Here is a 24,215-nt window from a genome sequence, read left to right on the forward strand (position 1 = left end):
AAATGGCAGAAAACGGGCCTAAAACAGTAGTCTAGAATGTACAAGATCGTAATAAGAACTTGGATATTTATTTTAGGAACAATGGAAGCTCTTAAATGGAGTGTCTGGCTATGGTGTCAAAAAGGAAAAGAGGAAACAAAAGTCACTCTGAAACCTAAATTAAGAGAGTCATTTAATAGTCCACTCAAAAGATAACAGAGGCTCGGGCTAGTGGCAGGTGCTCCTGACGGGTATAACCAGGTGCCTGGGCTATGCCAGCCCTCACTCTACTCCTCTCTGCTCTTCCCCTCCACAGTAAAAAGCAACACCATACATCTAGTGCACATGTATGCAAGTGTGTAATTTGTTCCTGGGAAGTTAAGGAAGTCTGCAACTCATGACTTCTATATTCTTAACAAGCCATGAAGCAAGATCAGCAGAGACCAAGAGTTGCAGCGAGGGTGCTGAGAAGTGGAGTGACTTTATCAGGTAGTATGAGTGGCTATGTGGGCTACGACCATGGACTCACAAGGACACCACACTGTCACAGAGCTGCACAGGGAAAACAGAGGGCTGGTCCCGTCCTACATAAGTTTGGCCTTCCCAACATCAATAAATAAAATCATAATGGCAGATAACAAAGTACCGACACCTTAAGGCATCCTTCCAGTGGAGGTCTCACTAATTCTGCAGAACTACTTGGCTGGGTGACTATATATTTCTTTAAAAATGAAAAAAAAAAAATCAATATTATTTTAGGCAGATGACCTCTAACAAAGGAATTCTCTAGGAGGGCCAATATTATTTCCAAAGGAATTCTGATAAGAAATGTCAGTAAAGATTACTTACACAAACACAATGTCCCCTCTCTTAGAGTAAGCAGGAATAGCACTGGCTATGGTGGCAAATCCATATGAGTATATAATGGCTTCTTCTGTCTTCATAAATTTTGCCAGGCGGTCTTCCAAATCCAAGTGCACATCTAGTTCAAGAGTAAAAAGTTAAATGGTTAAACTGTCTCATAATTCTTTTTCTTTGACTAAAGAATTAATAAAATAACATAAGCAGTTTAGTTATTAATACTGTCACCTTGTGGTCAAAATGTAATTGTTCTTAAGTTACAAGTCATACAATATCTACTAAGATAATTCTGGGCCAAAACTGTTTCTATACTCTGTGAGCTGAATCAGCTACTCATTTGTCTATAAATATGTGACTGGGACAGCTCTGACTCTAGGTTTTGCTTTTATATCACTCTAGCAATAAGAATTCAAGGTCCAGTGACCTTGCCTGCTTTAACTTCCCTCAACCAACAATGCCAAGACTTTACCAATGTACGACATTAACTTATTAACGCCGTTTTGCATTTTAGTAGAAGTGACCAAACCAGGCATTAAGACAACTGTCAACCAGCTTTTAAAAGGAAAAGAAAGAAAAAAGAAAAGTAGTTACGTTAAAAAGAACCCCACATACTCTGCATCAAGAGATAGGAACTTTTTCAGTTGTGGTGGTCACTCCTCTAACAGTTTGTGTCAGCACTTAGTTGTGGCACCTGCCATCACTCTGCAGTACTGAGTTTCTGTCTAAATTTCTTTTTAAGTGTACTGGTGAATTCAAATGTATAGTACAAAGAGAAATATGGTCCTTTTATGGAAGCAGCTTAAGAAGAATGTTGATGTAATTATAGGGATAAACTGTAATTATTAAACTGGTATTTTTTTTTCTCTCTTACATCATCGTTCCATATAGCCTTTCACCTTTCCAGGCTAAGCCATGAGGCTTCACACCCTGGGATGGAGGGACCAGCGATGTCTAAAATAAATAGTGTACCAGCTGGCTGTGAACTGGAAAACTTCCAAGTGTCTTAAAATGAGGCAGAGAAAATTTTTTAAAACTTTCTTTAGCTCTTTTAACTACAGCAGGACCCAAGTCTGGAGAACAAGATCAGAGTTTTACCACATGCTCTGCGCAAAGAGAACTCAGAAGTTGATACAGGAAGGATGCAGCCAGGCCCCTCCAGCCTTGGAGCTTCACGGGAGAAACGAGGAACTCTGAGGAGTAAAGGCAGACTTTCAGAGCCGTGGCATGTCCACTGAGGGGAACTCAGAAGTGTAGGCAGTGGCAGGGGGACCCAGACGTTCCCCAGTGAGGGGCGGTGGAGAGGGCTGATGGCCCGGCAGAGCCCTCCAGCTCAGATGTCGAGGACCTGTGGCTGGGAGCCTCGCTCCAGGAGACCCCTTCAGCATCAGCCTTCCCTCCAAGTATGCCCCTCCCTACCAGAGACATTCCTAGTGAGAAGGGGGAGAGGGAAAAGACCTGCAGGACTGAGATATACAAAAGAAACAACTTAACCCAGCTGGATACAAGGCTGGACACTGAGTGGACTAAATATTTCCAACAGAGACCTGGTTAGCCGTTAAGTGTGAGATTTCCACCAACTTCCGGGGAGGAACAAGTGAGTAAGGTCAGCTCAGCAACAGGAATAAACAACTTTTTAGAACATTTGAATAAAGTGTCTAAAATCTGTAAACCCACTCACTGATTTATCAGAGGCAAGTTAATCTTACTGTGATGCTTTTTAACTAGTAAAAGACAAAATTAAGAATTATAAAAGATACAACTTCACAAAGGACTAAATTTTAATAAGTAATTAAATGAGGGCTGTCCGACAATCTCATTCAATTGTTAATCAAACATTTAGTGAGTATCACATAAAAATACTCTGATAAGCACTGGATCAAAGAGAAATATAGGGTTTCTGCCACTTGACAAAGTGAGACAGCTAAGAGAAGCATCTGGCAGCTGTCAATGGAGAACTCGGAGCCCAGAGGGCAGATACAAGGCTAAGCTGTGCCTTCACTCCCCTGGTCTGAAGCACCTGGGTCCCTTCTACACTCAGAACTACAACACATTCAGAGTGACTTCTGACTAAAGGCACAGAGGTCCCTCGATTGTGAACCAAAGGCTGCTGGGGTGGGCGCCAGCTATTGAGTGAGAGATGAGAAGACACAGAGGGTCCGAACTAAATCTCAATTTGATGGCAAGAGAGGTATAGTGAGGAATTAGAAAATTTAGCAGCAATATCCAAATAATAAAATAAATTGAAGACCACTTCATTTGTAGACTTCTTAAAGGATGATACAGAATTGTGAAAATGAACTATTTATCCCATTCCAATTTATCCCATCAAGTAATGATAAACAACTAGGCATGCTTCTTCCCATTTATAAGTTAAAATGTATACCAACATAGCTTATTACATAAAAAACACATGAAATACCATTTGATTTCCATTACCAATCAGGTAGTCATTTTTATAGAAGTGACACTTTCATTAGAGCAACACTAAATAAATATGAGGTTTCACAGTAACGTGTAGAAGAATGCATCCCGGTTGATCAAAATGGCACCAAAAGAGTGCTTAGCTCTTCAAGCATCACATCTGTGACATCAACACCACCAAGTCTGAAGACTTGATCCTGCTCCTGACTGCCCGCCCTTCCACGAGATATGCTGCCAGGGAAGTGTTGCAGGCAAAGTCTGGCAAGAACGAGGAAAGCAGCAAAGCACCAGAGAACCAGCTACGTCCATGCAGCTGAGCACGGGCGTGTCTCAGGCATGTCTTCCTTTCCTCTTTGTTAGTGCTCTCTGAGCACCCTGCCCACAGATAGGTCCCCACCACTCTGCTGCCTCTCACTTCTGATGAGACAGGAGGGCAGGTCCCCCATAGGAGGCCTCCTTCAAATTACAATGCTGCCTCTGAACTGGGAATTATCTATCCCAAATCTCAACAATTTAGCTAGCAGATGGACAACCCAAGCCACAGTGAATTGCTCTCATTCAGTATCTCCATTTTAAAAAGAAAAAACATGCTATGGATACAGACAAACTGTTTTTGCCAACTACAAAAAAGGATTTTAAATCATTCTGTAGCTCTAAATGACTCTCTTCATTGATTAGCAATAAAACAGTAAAACAATCTTGGCTTTGTTTTAGGGCTTTAGAGTTAGCTACCCAGTTGATAAAAATTATGTTAGTATTCTCATTATACATACTCATAGCCATTTTTATGTCATTGCCATAAAGTGGTAAGAAGAATCCCTCTACAATAAATCAATGACTTACTGGTTCTTGCCTAGTCCCAAAAGTTTAAAAAAGATGGGCCTTTCCTCCTCCTATCTAAAGACACTGGGTTTTAGCTGATGTCAGCCTTGCAAAGCAGGTTTTGTGACAGGTAAACATGGACAGTTGCATAACTTCTTTTGAAGTCTGATAGCTACTCTGCAAGGAAGAAACTCTTAACCCAAGGGCGGGGGAGGCAGCAAACAGAAAAACTACCAGGGCATGTTCTTTAACTTTGGATGCCTATCTTCTGTGTGTATGATCCATTTCAACAATAAGTGCCACAGATTTGCATGCGTCATTCTCTCACTCACTGTTAGGAACCAATATGGTAGGCAAGAGGCCACGGAGGAAGGTGACCAGAAAGCCTGTGTCTTCTCAGCACTTGCTGCCCTTTCTGGCACCTGCTCCCTCACCAGAACGTAACAGATGGGAGGCAAGGCCAGGGCAGGATGCCCCACACCAAACACAAGGCCTGGCCATGGCAGTCATCACAGGGGGTTCAGACCTGGGCTCCCTCATTGCCAGGTGTGAACCATGGACAGGCCCAAAACTGCTCTGTGCCTCTCAGGTCCTTCCCCTGTCAAATGGTTAACACTTCTACCTGCCTCAAAGGATTGTTAGGAGAACCGCAAGAAAATGCTTATAAAACACTCACAACAATGTCTGGCATCGAAAAAGCAACATGCTGGTGTTTGTTCAATTAACTCAATATTTGTAGAATAAAAAAAAGTAATCTTTTAGAAGGAAAAAAGGTACGCTATCTGCTAATTAAGTTATCCAAATCCTGGATATTTAAGGACTATCTTATATTAAAGCCACTTGTTCAAGTTCCTATTTATCAGAATAAAAGGAGGTATTATGGCCTTCTTGATTGTTTTTCAGAGGAAAGACTATGAAATACCCAACTTTAGAACAGTTTAAAAACAACCAACTATATTTTCTCTTAAAATCTCCATATTTTTGTGTTACATACTTTTTTTAAATCCCTTGAGACTTGGACAATTTTCTTAAAAGTACAAATATCACCTATGTACTCATTAGAACTTTAAAAACAGTGCTGAATGTTTTCCAAAATGTTTTCACATACGGTATCTAATGTGATTCTTACCAAAATGTTCTAAGTTGTGCAACTAAGATCATTCCCTGCCTACACTGCGAAAACTACAATTCCATGACTGGTAGGAAGAAGTGGCAGATCTAGGAATTTTATGACCAAATGCCCTTTCAACTAAAACATGCAGTCATGGTCCTACAACAGACAGAAAATATTTTTTAAAATAAACAAATGAACAATTGTTTACTATTGGCTCTAGAACACAATTACATGCCACTATCTCTCACCATGAAACTCTGCCACTAATTGTCTTTTGATTTAGTTTAAGACCAAAGAGTCAAGTAGGCAACATGTATGCAAAGCAGATCCCAGGCACAGGGATAAACCACATGTAAATGAGATCTGAATGCATTACAAACAAAACAATCAGAGAGGTTCAACAAGAGAAACTATCAAAGTGCATAGGGGCCCCATTAGCCTTAGAGGAAAGGAAGGCTCCACAACCTGATAAAATCACTTGACTGATTCTAAACTACACATTAAAACAATAAGATGAGAAGGTGGAAAACTTCGGATCCACACAGTCCTCACAAGACTATTTTAAGAACCTGCTGGGCCTTCAGGAGGCAGGAGAACATTTAGCCTAAGAAACTAGAAGAATTTTAATTCAACTGTCAATTTTCTTTTTCTGTGTTAATCATCTAGTATCATCTAATATGTTACTATGAAATAATAAACAGAAAATGTTTTAATAAGGAAATTTACTTTTCCAATAAGTGATTTTCATTCACTATCGGAAAAGTTGAGAAAAGAGCTAAAAGAGGGAGCATTTTCATCACTGAAAACAGATGCCTGAGTGATATTAGTACTTCCAGGAAAAGAAAAAGCCAAAATCAAAAGCAACCTTTTGGTGGGCCTGGGAAAGAGACCCTAGCCTCACATGTAAGCTACTAAAATGAGAGGAAAGGGAAGTACACTTCTGCTTTAATGCTCAGTACAAAGGGCAAATGTACCCTAAATATTCAGAATAATTTAATTATAGAGGGTATTTTATTTTTTTTATTTTTAAAATAAATTTATTTATTCATTTTTGGCTGCGTTGGGTCTTCATTGCTGTGCGCAGGCTTTCTCTAGTTGTGGCAAGTGGGGGCTACTCTTTGTTGCAGAGCACAGGCTCTAGGCATGCGGGCTTCAGTAGTTGTGGTGCACGGGCTTCAGTAGTCATGGCACACAGGCTTAGTTGCTCCGTGGCATGTGGGATCTTCCTGGACCAGGGCTCGAACCTGTGTCCCCTGCATTGGCAGGCAGATTCTTAACCACTGCGCCACCAGGAAGTCCCAAGGGTATTTTAGAGATTTAAAATATAGCCTTAGCTGACCTCAAGTAGCTTCTTGAACTTATCTAACACTGAAATTTCAAGGTAATTTAACACAACTACAGTAATTTAAATGATTAGTTCCAGAATAAGGAAAAACACAGAAAATACCCTGTTGGAAAACCAAGTAAAAATACATACGATATACACATAAAGAAAGGAAAAAAGATGATAAGCAAGCATGGGCAACTGCTGAAAAGGAACAAAACAAGTTTACAGGAAGGACAATGTACTCAAAAAACAATACACATTATTCCAAGCTGTAGGTTTGGTGTCTTATTACAAAACCATCACACTGCCAATTAACCTTCAGCCTTTGTCCAGATACCACAGTCTGTTTGAACCTTCAACTACATTAGGATAAGGATGACACAGTGACCAATAATGTAGTTCAGAGTAGCTAATACACAATTACGTGTTCATTATATTGACTCTGGTGGCCCATTCAGACACTTGAAAGATGAAATCCAATTTAAATTTAAAACGCACTTGAACAGCACACCACATGTATGTGGTATGCTACCATTTTTGTAAAACGGGGGGGAAAATGTATGGAAGTGGTTTGCACACACTGAAAAAAGCCTGGAAGAATGAACAAGAAACTACTGATAGCAGCTGGCTTTTTTGGGGGCGGAATGGCCGTGGGGAGAAGACTTCACTATCTCTTTAAATCTTTGAGGTTTATATCATGGATTGAATTATTCCATCAAGAAAATTAATTTAGGATGGATCAAGAGGGTTTTATGAAAAGTGAAATAAGTTGGACAGAGAAAGACAAATAGCATATGATCTCACTAATATGTGGAATCTAAAAAACAAAACAAACAAAATAAAACAAAATGAAAACAGACTCATAGATACACAGAACAAAGGGGTGGTTGCCAGAGGGAAAGGGGATCAGGGGTGGGGAAAATTAGGTGTAGGGAATTAAGAGGTACAAAGCTCCAGTTATAAAATAAATAAGCAATGGTGATGTAACATACAGCATAAGGAATATGGCCAAAAATATTGTAATAACTTTGGGGACAGACAGTTACTAGACTTACCATGGTGATCATTTCATAATGTATGCATGTCAAATCACTATATAGTATACCTGAAACTAACATAATATTGTATGTCAACTATATTTAAATTAAAAAAATTTTAAATCATTAATTTAACGACCCCCCCAAGTTTAGAGGCACACAGCATCCTATTACACATATTTCAGGTGATCCAAATGAAAAATTGACTGGGCAATTAAAACAACATATTTCCATAGCTCTGGGAAAACTGGTCTTGAAGATTTGAAACTTTTTTTCCACTAAATTCAGCAATAAATCTCTTATCGGTCTTCTCAGATTTAACTCCCGAGCAAGAGCCAAGGCCACACATGCAAATAAAATCTACTAGAAAGAGAGGCTTTTAAGAAAAAATTTCTTTACCCCGCAAGCAGATCATGGAAAGAAAGCCTTGTTGATCAGATTACAACAAACAACCCTGTAAAAAAAATGCCTTTTCTAGTTTTCTAATTCTTATGAAGGAAATAATACCCTACCAATAAAAAGCAGGCAAACAAATCATGTTTGCACTAGGCTAGAGGAAAGAGGGAGCCTCTGATCTGAGCTCTTTTAAGTCTTTGATCTTGCCATTAATATTGCAAATCAGAATACTTATTTTCTAGTTTTAGGGCTGAAATTAATTAGCTATGTGACCATGAGGAAGTCACTTAACCTCTCTGAGCTTTCTATTCTTCTGAATAGCTGGGATGCTGGAATACAAGATTTTAAAGATCCTTTTCAGCTGTAGGATTCTTGGACACCAACTCCCATCATCTGTTTCCAATAAAAATAATTTAACCACTAAATTAGCTAAGGGATAAAGAAAGGTGCTCCCTTAAATAAAAACATCTTAACTGTTAAAGTGAAAAAAACAAAGACCCAGAAATGAAAATGAGTAGAGAAGACAAAAGAGACTTCCCTGGCCCCATTGTCCCTACCCTCTGACATTTTGTAAACCAGAATGTTATTTCCAGTAATACACTCATTTGGAAAATTATTTAACAACATTTTTGAAATTTTCAGAAGCAAAGAACAATATACATTTAATAAAAAACCACCATAAAATTCCAGGGTCTTCTTTGATGACTCTGATTTAGGGAGTTCATAGTGTTTGAAATCACAACTCTCATGCTAATATGTAGTTAGCCCATCTCCAGGTCATTCACACACAAGGAAATCAATGATCCTTTGTCCTCATTCCAGAAAGAAAAGGGCTACACAGTGTATGACCTGCCCCATCCCCCAAATCCGTTCTCACTTTCCTCCCGGCACGTGGTGGCCGCCCAGCTAGAGCAACTTTCCAGTCCCTCTGCTGGGAGACGTGACCTGGGTTATGTTCTCACCAACAGAATATGGGCAGAATGATGAGCAACCCCACCCGCCCACCTGAACAGGTACCAATGCCCTGCACGCCTGCTCCCCCATACTCATCACCTGGCTTCGGCCACACAGACAAAGATGGTGCCCTCAGGCCTAAAGCAACGAGACAGGGAAAATCTGGGTTCCTGCCCGACTACCAAGAGCAGAGCCACTCACAGCCGGACGCCTCCCCTTACAACTGTCATGCCCGGCAGAAACAGTTTCCTCACACCACTGTCTCCTGGGGCAAATGCAACAAGAGCTCGGGCTTTGCCCTACTGAGACAGTGTGCCTTAGGTACCTATGGCTCTTCTCCACAGGGACAGTCAGCCCCAGACCAGTGCATCTCCTACCAATGATCTCAAACACAAAATCTAGAAAGTTCGCCAGCTTATTACCACAACTCATTAAGGATACCTTTTCCAAGGAGTTCTGAAATCAAACTGAATCTTAATTCTTGAGAGCAGTAGTCTGAAAAATATGACAGAAAACATACCAAATGTGCCATAAAATCCTCTAGGTCCACAAGTTCCCACACCATACTTCTTTAGAGATGCCAAAGCTGCTGCCTTTGTGAAAGTAAAAAAAAAAAAAAAAAAAAAAAAATTAGACTGTAATAATATATCTTTAACAGTTTAAAAATGACATTTCCTATTCTTTAACCCACATAGCTCCCCAGTACCCTGGCTTTCCCTTTCTTAGTACTAAGACAATTCTAACAGGATATAAAGAAAAGAGGGATAGGAAGACTTAGGTATACGACTTAAAACATGGAAAAGTTATATTAGCTTGATCATTAAAACCTGGTTAACTCAATGCATTCGCACTTTCTGGCATTTGTGGGCATAGGTCTTTCCTCAAAAAATGTTTACTGGCCCACAATCCCAACAGGAGATGAAGCAATTTCCTAGATACATCTCCAACTATTACCTGGGTCTGGTTCATATAGTTCTCTGGTTGTCACCCAACACTAAGCCACATTAGGACACCCTTGCCTCCCTTTGTTGAAAACTAGGTTACAGCTCTGTCACTAAAGAGTAAAGAGTAAGTACTTACACAGCCCTTTCTGATATTCTGCATTTGTCTCTTATTTTATGTCCAGATGCTTATGTCAGTCATGTTATCTGTCCACTTCAGCATATGTGCTACTTACCTTGAGCCTAGGGTTATCCAACAATCCAAGAAAATTGAATGAGGCAAAGTTTATGCATTCTTTTCCATTCACCACAATGTTATGGCTTGGAGGGCTGGGGAAAGAGACAAGAGTGGTATACTTCAGCAGTCATTCTTGTTACAGGACACACATTATCAGCTGTCCAGAAGAGGGAAGGCGACAGGACACACAAGTGTTGCCATTCTACTCTGTTTGCATTCTAGCCTCCTATCTCTCTTTTTATTCTTAAAAAGTAAAATTAGACAATAGTATATTAAAAATCAGATACTCGGTCATTAATTCTACTCTTAATAGGTCACCCTGTACTACTTAAATAAAAAAAAGTGAGCTAGAATTCCAAGATGAATAGATTAATGGCACACCGTTGCTTTAGTTTTAAAACTCACTTAAGAAAGAAGTTGCTAAATAAAGTACCTGGAATGAGACAAACAGGGAGGAAACATAAAAAGATCAAGATCAAAGGTATGAAGAGGCAGAGCAAGCAACAATCTTACAGTTAAGTGGTTTAAAAATACATGTTACTAGGACTTCCCCGGTGGTCCAGTGGGTAAGACTCTGCGTTCGCAATGCAGGGGGCCTGGGTTTGATCCCTGGTGGGGAACTAGATCACGCATGCACGCTGCAACTAAGAAGTCTGCATGCAGCAACTAAGAAGTCCGCATGCAGCAACTAAGACCCGGCGTAGCCAAAATAAATAAATAAAAATAAATAAATATTAAAAAAAAAATTACATGTTACCTACAGGAAGCCACCAAAAGAATAAGTAAGCGCTGTTCCCAATTTCTAAAGTTAATGCTGGAATACCATTTAAAAGGAATCCCCCTCATCCAAAAAGGGGGGAAAATAGAGTGGCCAGTTGCATAGGAGAAGCATGGATTGAGTTCAGCTGAGACAAGAGATGGGCTCTTGAGGAGACAACCTATTATGTCCTCTGCTGACAAATACTCTAGCTTTAAGTCATGCTTCAAAAACACTGGCCAAACTATGGGACGTGAGCTATTAAAGGGTTGTGAGATCAATTTACTTAATCACAGCCAGCCTATTTCACCTAAACTAAGCCATAAGAATAGAACGGAATGGAAATGCACCAACAGGGCCAGGGAAAGGACGGTGGCACGGAACTGTTCTACACATGCATTGCTCTGTGCACTGGGCTGCTCTGTAAAATGCACTGTGGTCAGAAAAGACGGGGAAACACCACTCTCACTGGTATGTTTTAACAGAACTGGTTTTCTATGAGAAAAATAGCGAAAGATGCTGGGAAACCAGGGAAGGAAAAGAATGACTACTTGAAGTAAATTCACAAAAGCAGATGAACTCATACAAGACTCGGTGAAAAGAACATGGTTGTGGAGTCAGGCAGATCCCGTCAGTATTATGGCTACTGACCACTTCAGAAACTCAGGGATGTTACCTGGCCTGCATAAGCCTCAATTTCTTCATCTCTCAACTTGTCATTATAAGAGGTGTTCATTACATATTTTCTTCTTTTTTCCTATTGCTTCAAGAGCTTCTTCTCTTTCAAATAATCCACTGTTATTTAGTTTCCCACTTCTCAGGACTTCTTTAGTTTCATAAGTCCTCCCTGATGTGGAGGTGTTGGCACCCACAAAAAGATGAAAAAACAAAATATCCACGTAGACAAGTCTGTACTAACGGTTGCTGCTGTGAAAGTTGAGGCCATTCTACAAAAACTGTGACACACAGAGAAATCAAACTATCAGGAATAAGTACACCCAAAGCCCCTGACCAGAGTCGATAAGCTGCCAGCATGACGTAGGGATGCAGACATCTTGTTTCTGCCTAGCACATGGGGCAGGAAAGGAAAACAGTTTCCATGAGAAGTGGAAGGCTAACACCTGTGCCCCATGCAGGCTTGCAGCAGTAAGCCAGACAGGGCACTTAACACAGGAATACTGGAGCTGAAGACACTTCAAAGTTCCTCACAGAAGCAAATAAAACCGATACAGAAAGACATCTCCACAACAAGGCTTCAGAAGAGTCAAAGGAGGGAAAATAAAACCCTTCCCAGCCAAAACCCACAACCACACTATTAGTGAGAGTCAGTAATTACATAAGTGAACTTAGAAATAGGACAATGGTGCTTTACCAGAAAGAAACAAATACTACAGACCCCCATTAACAACAGGTTTGGCACTTGAGGGAGAACAGACAACTGGACGAATGAAAGAATCCAGAACTCAAGAAAACTGTGTATACAGGAACACCTCAGAGATACTGCGGGGTCGGTTCCAGACCACTGCGATGAAGCAAGTATAGCAATCAAGAGAACCACATGAATTTTTTGGTTTCCCAGTGCATGTAAAAGTTATGTTTACTCCACACTGTAGTCTATTAAGTGTACAGCAGCATTATGTCTAAAAAACAATGTACACACCTTAATTAAAAAATAATTTATTGGGACTTCCCTGGTGGTGTAGTGGTTAAGAATGCACCTGACAATGCAGAGGACACAGGTTTGATCCCTGGTCGGGGAAGATCCCACATGCCACAGAACAACTAAGCCCGTGCTCCACAACTACTGAGCCTGCGCTCTAGAGCCTTCGAGCCACAACTACTGAGCCCACGCACCGCAACTACTGAAGCTGCACGCTCTAGGGCCCGTGTGCTGCAACTACTGAGCCCACATGCTGCAACTACTGAAGCCTGTGCACCTAGAGCCCTCAACAAGAGAAGCCACCACAGCAAGAAGCTTGTGGACCACAACAAAGAGTAGTCCCTGCTTGCCACAACTAGAGAAAGCCCGCGTGCACCAACGAAGGCCCAACGCAGCCAAAAATAAATAAATAAATAATAATTTATTGCATTGGGAGTGGCCAAGATGGCAGACTAGGAAGACCCTGAGCTCACCTCCTCCCATGGGCACACCAAAATTACAACTATTTACAGAGCAGCTATCAATGAGAATGACCTGAAGACTAGCAGACAAGATCTTCCACAACTAAAGATATAAAGAAGGAATCACAATGAGATGGGTAGGCGAGGTGCAGACATGGTATAGTCAAGACCGATAACTGCAGGTAGGTGATCCACAAATGGGAGAATAATTACAATTGCAGAAGCCCTTCCCAAGGAGTGAGGGGTCTGAGCCCGACAAGAGGTTCCCCAGCCTGGATGTCCTGCACCAGGAAGATGAACCCCCACAACATTTGCGTTTTTTTAAAAAATTTATTATTTATTTACTTATTTTATTTATTTTTGGCTGCACCGGGTCTTAGTTGAGGCATGCGGGATCTTCATTGAGGCATGCGGGATTTTTCGTTGTGGCACGTGGGCTTCTCTCTAGTTGTGGTGTGCAGGTTTTCGCTTCTCTAGTTGTGGCGCGCAGGCTCTGGGGTGTGTGGGCTCTGTAGTTGTGGCGCAGGGGTTCCAGAGTGCATGGGCTCTGTAGTTGGCAGCACGTGGGCTCTCTAGTTGAGGCGCGAGGGCTCGGTGTAGTTGTGGTGCATGGGCTTAGTTGCAACACTGCATGTGGGATCTTAGTTCCCTGACCAGAGATTGAACCCGGGTCCCCTGCACTGTAAGGTGGATTCGTACTAGACCACCAGGGAAGTCCCAAACATTTGGTTTTGAAGGTCAGTGGAGCTTCCTCTAGGGAGAGCCATAGTGCTGTGGGAAACAGAGACTGCACACAAAATCTCAAACACTCCAGGACCCAGGGCAGAAGAAGTAATATGAAAGGAGCTACTATGAACTACTTCATGAACTACTTCTATGAACTACTTCATGCCAATGCATTTGAAAACAAAAGAAGAAATGAACAATTACTAAATGGCAGTAACAAAAACTTACTCAAAAAGGAAATATGAACAGCTTTAAAAACTCACTGAAGACATTAAATTCATGATTAAAAATCTATGCTCAACAGAACAAACACAAATAGTGTTGCCAGGAAAACTATAAGACTAATATACCTCTGATACCAAAGCTGGGCCAGCACAGTAAGGGAAAAGAAAAAGACTAAACTCATTTTTCAATACTGATGCTAAAAATACCAAATATTAGCAAAAAAAAAAAAAAAATCCAACAATTAATAAAAATTAACCAAATAGTCATGCTTAAATAGGGTTTATCACTGAGTTGTAAGAGTTCTTTTTATATATTTAATATTTTGGATACTAGCCCCTTAACAAATATATGACTTGAAAATATTTTCTTCCATTTTGTGGGGTTTTGTATCATTTCTCTAGTAGTGGACTTTGAAGCACAAATGTTTTTAATTTTAATGAAGTCCAGTTTGTCTATTTTTTCTTTTGCTGCTTGTGCTTTTGTGTCATATCTAAAAATCTCTGGCCAATCCAAGATTATGAAGATTTACTCTTTTGTTTTCTTTCTTCTAAACTAAGAACTTATAGTTTTTGCTCTTAAATTTAAGCCCATGATTAATTTGAGCTAATTTTTACACATGGTGTGAGGTCAGGGTCCATCATCATTCTTTTACATGTGTATATCCCCTTGTCCCATCACAATCTGTTAAAAAGAGTATTCTTTCCCTACTGGATTGTCTCAGCATTCTGTTGAGAATCAATGGACCATAATTTAAGGTTGTCCACACATTTTTAAGAGTAAGACACTGAAATGCTAATTGCAAGCACTGTGTAAATGGGCTTGGCTTCTTTGTAAATGGTGGGCTTCACTCTATGATAATGAGACACAGACTTGTTTATTCATCTGTGGAGACCCCAAACTCAAAATTTTCTGTTTTTATTCTCTTGACTTTGAGTTTCACCAGAGAGGAATCCTCCAGTGAGGTGTACATGAGGATATAAATCTGGTTTCCAACTTTCTGAAAGCTGCGTTGGAGGAAACGGGATTAGCATCCCATTATTCATTATATACTTGCTTTGTTTTTAGAATGGCACCCGCCTCCTCACACATTCTTAGGACTTCCAATTTATATTTAGCCTTTCCGGAGAGTAAATCTCCCATCTTTCTGCAAGTCTACAGAGCTGAAATCTGGGGTGAGGATGAGTGGCATGGTTGCTTGCAATTTTTCTCGTAAAAATTTATGTATATGCTTAATTAATGTAAAAAAAATCGATCAGTACAATTTAATATAGCAATGAATTAGAGGAGAAAACTCACAACCATCTCAATAGATAAAAAAAAAATTTAATAAAATTTAACACTGACTTTAAAACTAACAAAAAGTTCCCTTAGCAAACTAGGAAGAGAAAGGAAGGCCTATAACACCATACAGGTTATCCCTTAACAGCCATCCGGAACAGGATACAGAGGCCCTTGTTACCACTCCTATTCAACACTGCATGCTAGGTATCCTAGCAAATGCAATAACACAGAAACAAGAAGAAAATGATGCCTCATGACAGAAGTGAAAACTCTCTGGAACCCAGAGACGAAGCTATTAAAAGATATGCAATGTTAATTTCCTGGTTGTGATACTGTACTATAGTTAAGCAAGATGTTACCACTGGGGGAAACTGATGAAGGGTATATGAAATCTCTCTGTATTATTTCTTACAACTGCATGTGAATCTACTATTATTTCCAAATAAAAAGTAGGGAAAAAAAAGTTAAGCAAAATCTTTATGAAGAACGTTATGTAACTTCTCTCAGAGACATAAAAGACCTAAGTATACAAGTGACACACAAGGTACGTGGTGAAGAGATTCAGTATTAGCAATATACCAATTCTCTCCAAATTAATCCATAAATTCAATGCATTACTAGTCACAAACCCAAACCCATTTTCTGGTCAAATCTGAGCAGCTAAACCTAAACTCATAGTGAAGAGTCAAGGATAGCCTAGACAATTGTGAAGAACAAGGAGGTGAAGGACTCACTCTAGTCAAGGCCTATTATTAAGCTGTGGTATAAGCGAGGTTCTGGCACAGGGAGAGATAAATATACCAAAAGAATAGAAATAAAGCCAGAAACAGATCCTTTATAAGGAAACTTGACATATGAAAGAAGGGAAATTTCCAATCAGTAGGTAAAAAATGGACTATTCAACTAATAATGTTGGGACAACTAACTGTCATACGGAAAACAGGCAAATTAGACCTTTGTGGTAGGAAGGATTTTATAACCATAACATTAATGATTGGTAAGTCTGATTTCAGGACAAGTAAAACTTTCATGAGACCAAAGAAATTCACGAAAGTGAAGAATACAAGCCTCTCTCAGATCAGACCAGAAGTAGAAGGACATACTCAGGAAAATATCCTACAACATATTTTTAAATAGAATACTAAACACTTTCATGGCAACAGGCATGCTGTGGCAAAAGTATAAATATAAGCAAAGGAAAAACATCTACCAACTTCAAGATGGTGGTTATCTTGCCTGGGAGGCAAGAGTAAGTGATAGATGGGAAGGGATTTCTTTAGTGATACACTTGACCCCTGAACAACATGGGTTTGAACTGTGCAGGTCCACTTATACACAGATTTTTTTCAACAGTAGATACTACTGTACTACATGATCCACAGTTGGTTGAATCCATGGATGTAGAACCACATATCTGGAGGAACTGGGTATCTGGAGGGCTGACTCTAATTTATATGCAGGTTTTTGACTGCCCAGAGGGTCAGGGCCCCTAACCCCCATACTGTTCAAGGGTCAACTGCATTTCTAATGTTTTATTTCTTTTAAAAAATAGATTTAAAGTAAAGAGAGCAAAATGTTAATACCTATTACTTCTGGGTGGTAGATACATATGTGCCTGATATTTTCTGTATACTTCAATTTAAGAAATAAAAATAAAAATAAATAAAACACTGGAAGCCAGGAGGTAGGTAGCATAAGTGAGCTGAAGTTTCATAATTCATATTGTGAAAGTCAACAGGCACTGCCTATCATTAATCAATCAAGAAACAGTAGTGTAAGCATACTGCTAATATCTAGTTATGAAGGTAACCTCCAACAGATCTAAAATCAGAAACAATCCAGGTGGGAAAAAGTAGGAATGCTGTTTTTCATTTTAACTGTCTTCCCATTTGAAATATTACATGTGTGTATTACTTTAAAAAATATATATATATATTTTTAAAAAGGGACAAACTCAGAAACCCAAATTGGAGACTATTAAAAAGCAGTTTCTGATCTCCAGAAATTTCTAAAAATCTTATTTCAGTTAAAAAAGGAATACTATATAAACCACTGGATACTTTGTTGAGTTTACCTACAGGAAACCAAATATAAGCCCTTGACTAGCAAAAACAATTTACCCTGAAACGATGTTGTAGTTGAGAGCAGGATGGTCTTTTGAGACAGGAGGAACAAGAGGTTCTGGTTGCCACTCTTCAATCAATTCTTCCTTTTCCTACAGGAGAAAAGCAGTTAAAATACAGTGCAGTGCTAATTACTGGACAGCAACTCTAGCGGTATCTAAGCTGTTCGTTGTAATGGAACCATCATAATGAACACACTGCTAGACACAGACGTCCAGCTGCTGTGCCTGGAAATGACACAGAATCACTATTGAGTTTTGTGCACGTAACCCCTCACCTCTTTCCTTATCTCAGGCTAAAGGCTCTTTTTCCATGAAGCTTTGTGGCTGACTGGAAATTTCTTAAAAACTGTATTTCTATGTTCAGGATTTTTCACTGTGGGAAGTAGGAAGTATAACTGCTACTGATGATAAAACAAAAAGTCTATAACACAAAGGTGAGAGGCATGACTGCAGGTAAGGGAGCTCAGCCTCTACTGCAAGATATGACAGACAGCCATGCCTTAAGTTCTTACAGGCATGACTGTCACAGGAAGGGATCAACTAGACTACAAAGCACTGTTTCTACAAGCCATTGGCAAGGATTCAGAAGTAACTGAAATATACCAAAAGACTCTCTTATAATAATTATTGTAGTAGGATTTAGTTGTTTGGAAATTTCTCATAAAAAAACCACTTTATTCTTTTTACCTGTTATTTCATGCATTCCAAGTATTTTGACTATTTTGAGTTTCTTATCCTTTCTTGAACTAGAAAACAATGTAATTTTGAAAATGTAGTCTGGATGTACAGGATGAGATGAGGCACCTGATGAACATGACAGCCACAGCAATTCTTGCCTTACATAGGCCCACTCTCAATACTTCTGTTTTCACACTCCTGTTAAATGCTTCCGTGCACTTTTCTCCTAATAGGCAATTCTAGGGCATGGCTAGGAGCATATTCACCTGATGCTCAGGCACTCAAAAATGCTGGCTGAGTAAATCAGCCAGTAAATTCCTCATCTCTTTCTGCCAATGACTGCACAGAACAGCAGCCTGAACAAGCCTGACGTATGTATCATGCATACTGTCCACTTGCTACCACAGAGACAGATCTGAGAATCAACTCAAGACTGCCTGGTATTCAAGAGTCTCTGCAGGGGACTTCCTTGGTGGTGCCGTGGTTAAGAATCCGCTTGCCAATGCAGGGGCTATGGGTTCAAGCCCTGGTCCGGGAAGATTCCACATGCTGCAGAGCAACTAAGCCCGTGCACCACAACTACTGAGGCTGTACCCTATAGCGCGTGAGCCACAGCTACTGAGCCTGCCTGCCACAACTACTGAAGCCCGCACACCTACAGCCCGTGCTCCACAACAACGGAAGCCACCATAATGAGAAGCCTGCGCACCTCAACGAAGAGTAGCCCCGCTCGCTGCAACTAGAGCAAGCCCACGCGCAGCAACAAAGACCCAACACAGCCAAAAATAAAATTAATTAATTAATTAATCATAAAAAAAGAGACTCTGCAGACCTATAAAACTGAGAAGGGCATTTCTTCTTTGTTGCCATAAGTTAAGCTTTAGAAACACTCATGTAGTTTTTTTTTCTTCCACAGCTTTTAGGGTAAGATGTCAGTGATTACTGAATCTTGCTCTAGGTAAATTCTGCTTTTAGAGGGTTAGCCTAAAATTATGTTTCAGTATCCTTCTTTTAAAATGCATATTTGTGTGGATTGACTTGTTTAAACTTAAACTAAGAATATTAGGAATGATCAACCCCTTAAAAAGTTGGGCTAGAAATCTATTCCATGGCCTCATAATCATTCACATGGAGTTCCTAAATACTAAGGGAAAAAAGTAGAGACAGGATTTCTGGCCCAGATAGCCCAATCTTACTGCAATACTATCAAAAGTGTGTTCTATGGCACACTAATCTCACAAGGTATTCATAAAAAAAAGGCAGGGGTGGGGATCTATGGTCAAGTTTAGGGCAGTTCTCCAAACAGCAGTTCAAATATCCACTGTCATATTAAAGGTTACAAGAAATCATGCAATGAGACACCTCTTTAGTCTCTTTACCCAGGTTTCCAAAACTTATTTGCCCTAAGAACCATTTGCTGCATATCCCATATCCCCTAGGGGGGATACTGCCTGACCATCTCATGACAAATATTAATGATCAGGACAGCAGGGGCAGCCAGTGAAACCAGGGAAACAATCGCCACATTGCTGTAATTCCATTCCACTTGCACTTCCTTCTGTGAATGCTCCAGAAGAGAGCAGTGCTCCATCATTGTGCCGCACTCAATGCTGCCTTGTGAACCAAAGTTTCAGGCATTTTTGTGGGAAAACATCTCTCACCGTCTCTGTATCCCTAAGTAGTATTCTGGCACACTGCTACAGAGGCTGGATAAGGAAACAATCCAAGCTACAGAAACCACACTGCAGTCAAAACTGCTCTTCCTCTCACACCTGGGGCACAGTTATTAAGTGTTTCTACGTGCGTGAGAAGGTAGGGGATTCCACAAACCCCTTGGTCCCTCATACTAACAGACTCGAAGTGGGCAGGACTGCAAGTCCTCTCGACACTTCTGCTTCCTAAGGTTTGCCTAGCTTGGGCTGGAGCTGGGTCCCTTACCATACAGAACACATCAAAATTTGATTTGGGGTGGGAAGGTGGAGAGCAGTGGGATGGGGAGGATTCTTTCTAACTCTGAATTTCCTTTATAAAGACCACAGGGAAAACTTTCATTCAGGCTTCAGGAATAGTGGTGCTTTTCCCGAGCAACTCATGTAATCTTTCTTGTATACGGACATTTGAAATGCAGCATGCATCCATGCTTCCCGTCCAGCATCTAGTACGTTCCCAGGCTGCTGTTTACTCCTAGCAAAGTATAAAGGCCTGTAACATGGTACTGCTTTGTGTATTCACTTTATCCCTGGCTTCCCCGTATTTTGCTTACCCTGATTTCCTTACATTCCAGAAAATATTTTAACATTGATAGTTGAGCCACCACAAGTCCTTTTTCGAAAGATGTAGCAACTATAATCATACACCAAATAATAAAATAGAGATTTAACTTCTTACCTTGACTGTAAGATCAGATCGTTCTTGTAACTTGTAAGTTTTAGAGAAAAGAAGTCTGATTATCCAGAGTATTAAAATTCCTTCCAAAATAAGATGATAAGCAGGAGCCTAGGAGTCAGTCAAAAACAGAAGCAAACAAGAAGTGAAATAAACATTTCCAAAACCTGCACATAAAATTTAATTCACTTGCATATACTGCTCCCATGACCTTTAACCTATTTATTACTTCTTAAAATTTACTTTCAAAGCCCACTTCATTTCTACTCATTCCTTTTCCCATTTCTAACAGAAGGCAATTTCTCCTACATGAAAAATCTCTAAAACTGCAGCGTTAGGAATAAAAACATCTTTAGGAATAAAATTAATTTTTAAAATTAAATCTGACACAGAATTCCAATAGTCAAACAATATCAACTATCAGATCCTTCAGGTAATTTATATTTTTACTGGTGGGAAATGACTGTAACAAACATTTCACAGCTTCACAAGCCTTCTACAACCCCCACATACCATGGATAAATTGAGAATTATTTGGACACCAGTTTCCATAATTCTCAAAAGACTTTTGCACAACTTACTATATTTCCTGTATCCCCAATAGGCCTCTTTAAATTCTCCTTGGAACGTGGCAGAGAAAAAAAGACTTTATAAGTGCTTAAAGAAATAGCAGGTCTCTTTTCTACCACAGTTCCCCAAAAGTATGTAGTGTTTTCCGTGTCAACATCCACAAAGGTACCTTAATGAAATTATCCACATCAGGTCTTCTTTTCAACTGAACATTTCCAGGATAAAAGCCAGGCTGACTTCTATGTCTTACACAACTAGATACAGTAAGTGCATATAAAAGATTCCAGATATCAACTAAACCTCCATAAGTCAGTTATCGGGTGCTACATTCCAAGAGGTTGTCATTGAAAAGTCATTTAAAAGAGGTATTTATGCAAGAGGGAAGATATATGTACATGTACAGCTGATTCACTTTGTTATAAAGCAGAAACTAACACACCATTGTAAAGCAATTTTACTCCAATAAAGATGTTAAAAAAAAAAGAGGTATTTAGAAACGTAAATACAAATTATTTTCAAACATTAGACAAAAAAAAAGCAATGATGATTCACAATAGTTAAAAAAGTTCAGAAGGGGGGACCAGGGAAACTGCTGACTATTTCATAAATAAACTTTCAGGTCATTGGACAAATAACTTTAAAACTCCATACATGTTACATATGTATGGGTACACAGCAAGACTCCTCAAATTCTGCATACACCGTGCACAGAAATTAGAAGCAAAACCAGAAATCTAAGACTATTTTTAAAATTTGCTGATCCCTCCTGACTATAATTCATTTAAGAATGAGGACTCGACTAAAAAAATCCTTTTGGTTTTATCAGTAATTGGATTATAGTTGACAAACATAAGTCCAAGTCACTAAACATTCCACTCCACAAAGAAATCCTAAGAAAAGTTGAAATGTCTACTGAATTAATAAAAATCACAAATGTGGCTTCTTTTCTTCCCTAGGAAATGTTACATCAAGGAGACCTTCTCTCAAGTCCCACTCATGGTCAATACCAGGGTATGAGAAGTTACATAGTCAAAGGGCAGTCTTCAAAAAGGCAGCAACAACATATAGTAGAAATTATTCATTTCTAAAAAAGAAATCTTAGATTTTAGTGGTTCTTCTTAGTCACTATAATCTACCTAAGGCTGGACATCACCTAAGCTCTATTTGCTCTCTTAACTGTTTTTTTTCAAAAAGTCCTGATGGGTTTTGCAATAATACATCTTGCATCAGCACCCTTACCAGTAAACGCTATATTAAGTTTTAAGAAAATTATCAAAAGGAAACAGATTCACTTTAAGTGAATGTAAGCTCTGTAAGCACAGGGACTTCTACCTGTTCCCTCATTGCACTATTCCTAGCATCTAGATCTCTGCTGTCCAATACTGTAGTCACTAGCATCATTCAACTATTTAAATACACATCTAAATTAAATTAAATGAAAAATTCAGCCCCTCAGTTGCACTAGCCACGTTTCAAGCGCTTAACAGCCACATGTGGTTAGTGGGCTACTGTACTGAACAGCTCAGAGAACACGCAGAAAGTTCCATTGCACAGTGCATGGAAACTCACTAAATGTCAAATGAATGAACATTCTCCAAGACTGACATTTAAATTTCATATTATTTTACCTACTTGAAACAGCTGGCCTTTCAAAAAAGCTCCTAACTGGTCTTTCTTTAAATTTTTACTAAAATAATTTTATCTTTACAAGACAGAAGATGGGACGTAGGCGGGAAGAATGACAAACTATTTCACATACCTAAATCATTCGGCTTCCTTTCTAACCCCACGTCCCAACAAAAACAAAGTCCAACTTATTACAATTCTTTCCCCTATTCCCTGCTCCACAGTTCCGAGAACCTGTCTTCCCTGGGACCTCTCCAGACTGAGATTTTCCACTCTACTTTCATCACTCCGTTTTACCATCAGTCCCAACTCTTGTTTTTGACTAGCCTCTCTCCTGTATCCGGGCAGGACCTGGAGAGGGCTCCGCGCTCGCAGCAGCGCAATACGAGACCCCCGGCTCCGGCTCCCGCCCGTGCCTCCCTACATTCCGCCACTGGGAAATGTGTGCGCCTATGAGCCTTTCCAGCGAGGGACGCCGGGGGTCCGGGCGTAACCGGGCCAGGCCTGCCCAGGCCTCAGACCAAAAATCCACACAAAACGTCCCACCTCCCCAGGGCTGGGTGTGGTCGTGGACCCCTGGGGCCGCCAAGCTCACCTCGTAGAGCGCCTGTACCATCTCCACCAGCACCCACTGCTCCGCCACCGTCGCCATAGTTAGCCGCCAGGGTTTCCTTCCGGAAGGCGGGCCGCAGGCCCGTCAGATATTGCGCGGCGCGGTCCAGTGACGTCTACACGCCCGGAAGGCGGGGCTGCCGTGAGTTGGGCCCCGCCTTCTCGCGCCTGCGTACTGGGCGGCCGGTGGCTGCGCTGGCTGAGGAAGGTTTCGGGGTGGAAGGTCAACTTGAGGTCTCGCTTAGGTGAGGGGAGGGGTGGGAAGCGGCAGGCTGGTCCCCGCAACAGGTATTCACAACGTGGCCATTATGTGCCAGACCCTGTGATAGGCTCTCAGGATGGAGAGATTTTAATAAATGGCCCTCGTGCTTGTTAGGCAGTTGGGTGCAGGGAGTTATTAATGCAATCGCAAACATATTCTTTGCTTTTAAATTACATAAGTAATGCAGGAATGCATTATCGTAAAAAAAAATAGACAACTCTTATATAGCACTTACTGTGTATAAAGCCTAGTCTAAGGATTTGCAGGTATTAAGCCATATAGGAGTTTGGTGTGGAACCTTCAAGAGCCTCTGTATCCCAACGTGGTGTGCACACACACTTCGGTTGGATTTCTTAAATATAACCGGGAGCATAGGGACAATATTGTTCTACAATTGCTTTTCTTCCATTCTTTTTTTGGCTATAAATCTTGTGTTTTTAATCAACGAAGAAGCCTATTTATTGGAATAATTTGTTATGTGTATTTCTCTTTCCATTTTATTTAAACATTTTCCTATTGGTGAACACTTAGGTTTTTTCTACTTTTTCACCTATTACAAACAATGCTACAGTAAACATTGATGTGCCCTATTGTCTTTCTGTGCGTGTTGGGGTATATCTGACAAGTTTCCTCAAAGTCGAATTTTACTCAATATGCATGCTAATGTCGATAAATACTGCCATACTGCTCTCCAGAATGGCTCAACCAATTTTAAATGTTTGAAAGTGTATTCACGCTCTATCTCATGATGGATATT

The 24,215-nt window shown here is 40.2% G+C and overlaps 1 protein-coding gene across 4 annotated transcripts in view; it reads right to left on the reverse strand.

Annotated features, from left to right (window-relative positions):
* LOC309665292 (serine palmitoyltransferase 1-like) overlaps positions 1-23,354 on the reverse strand; it is a 97,791-nt gene extending 74,437 nt beyond the window's left edge. For 3 of the 4 annotated variants that reach the window (XR_014266304.1, XM_082478924.1, XM_082478925.1), the window contains exons 1-6: positions 23,180-23,354; positions 20,392-20,499; positions 17,321-17,415; positions 10,089-10,182; positions 9,432-9,504; positions 829-961 (exon numbers count right to left, since the gene is read on the reverse strand). Coding sequence is in view for 3 of the 4 variants with exons in the window: in XM_082478924.1 (XP_082335050.1) it covers positions 829-961; positions 9,432-9,504; positions 10,089-10,182; positions 17,321-17,415; positions 20,392-20,499; positions 23,180-23,236 (560 nt within the window). In the remaining variant the exon portion in view is untranslated. Of the gene's footprint in view, positions 1-159; positions 701-828; positions 962-9,431; positions 9,505-10,088; positions 10,183-17,320; positions 17,416-20,391; positions 20,500-23,179 lie in introns of those variants that run through there. The other variant, XM_082478926.1, reaches the window with a different exon arrangement.
* Between the last annotated feature and the right edge of the window lie 861 nt (positions 23,355-24,215).

Source organism: Balaenoptera physalus, assembly GCF_965194825.1.
Source record: "Balaenoptera physalus genome assembly, contig: SUPER_7_unloc_4, whole genome shotgun sequence".
Taxonomy (NCBI): domain Eukaryota; kingdom Metazoa; phylum Chordata; class Mammalia; order Artiodactyla; family Balaenopteridae; genus Balaenoptera; species Balaenoptera physalus.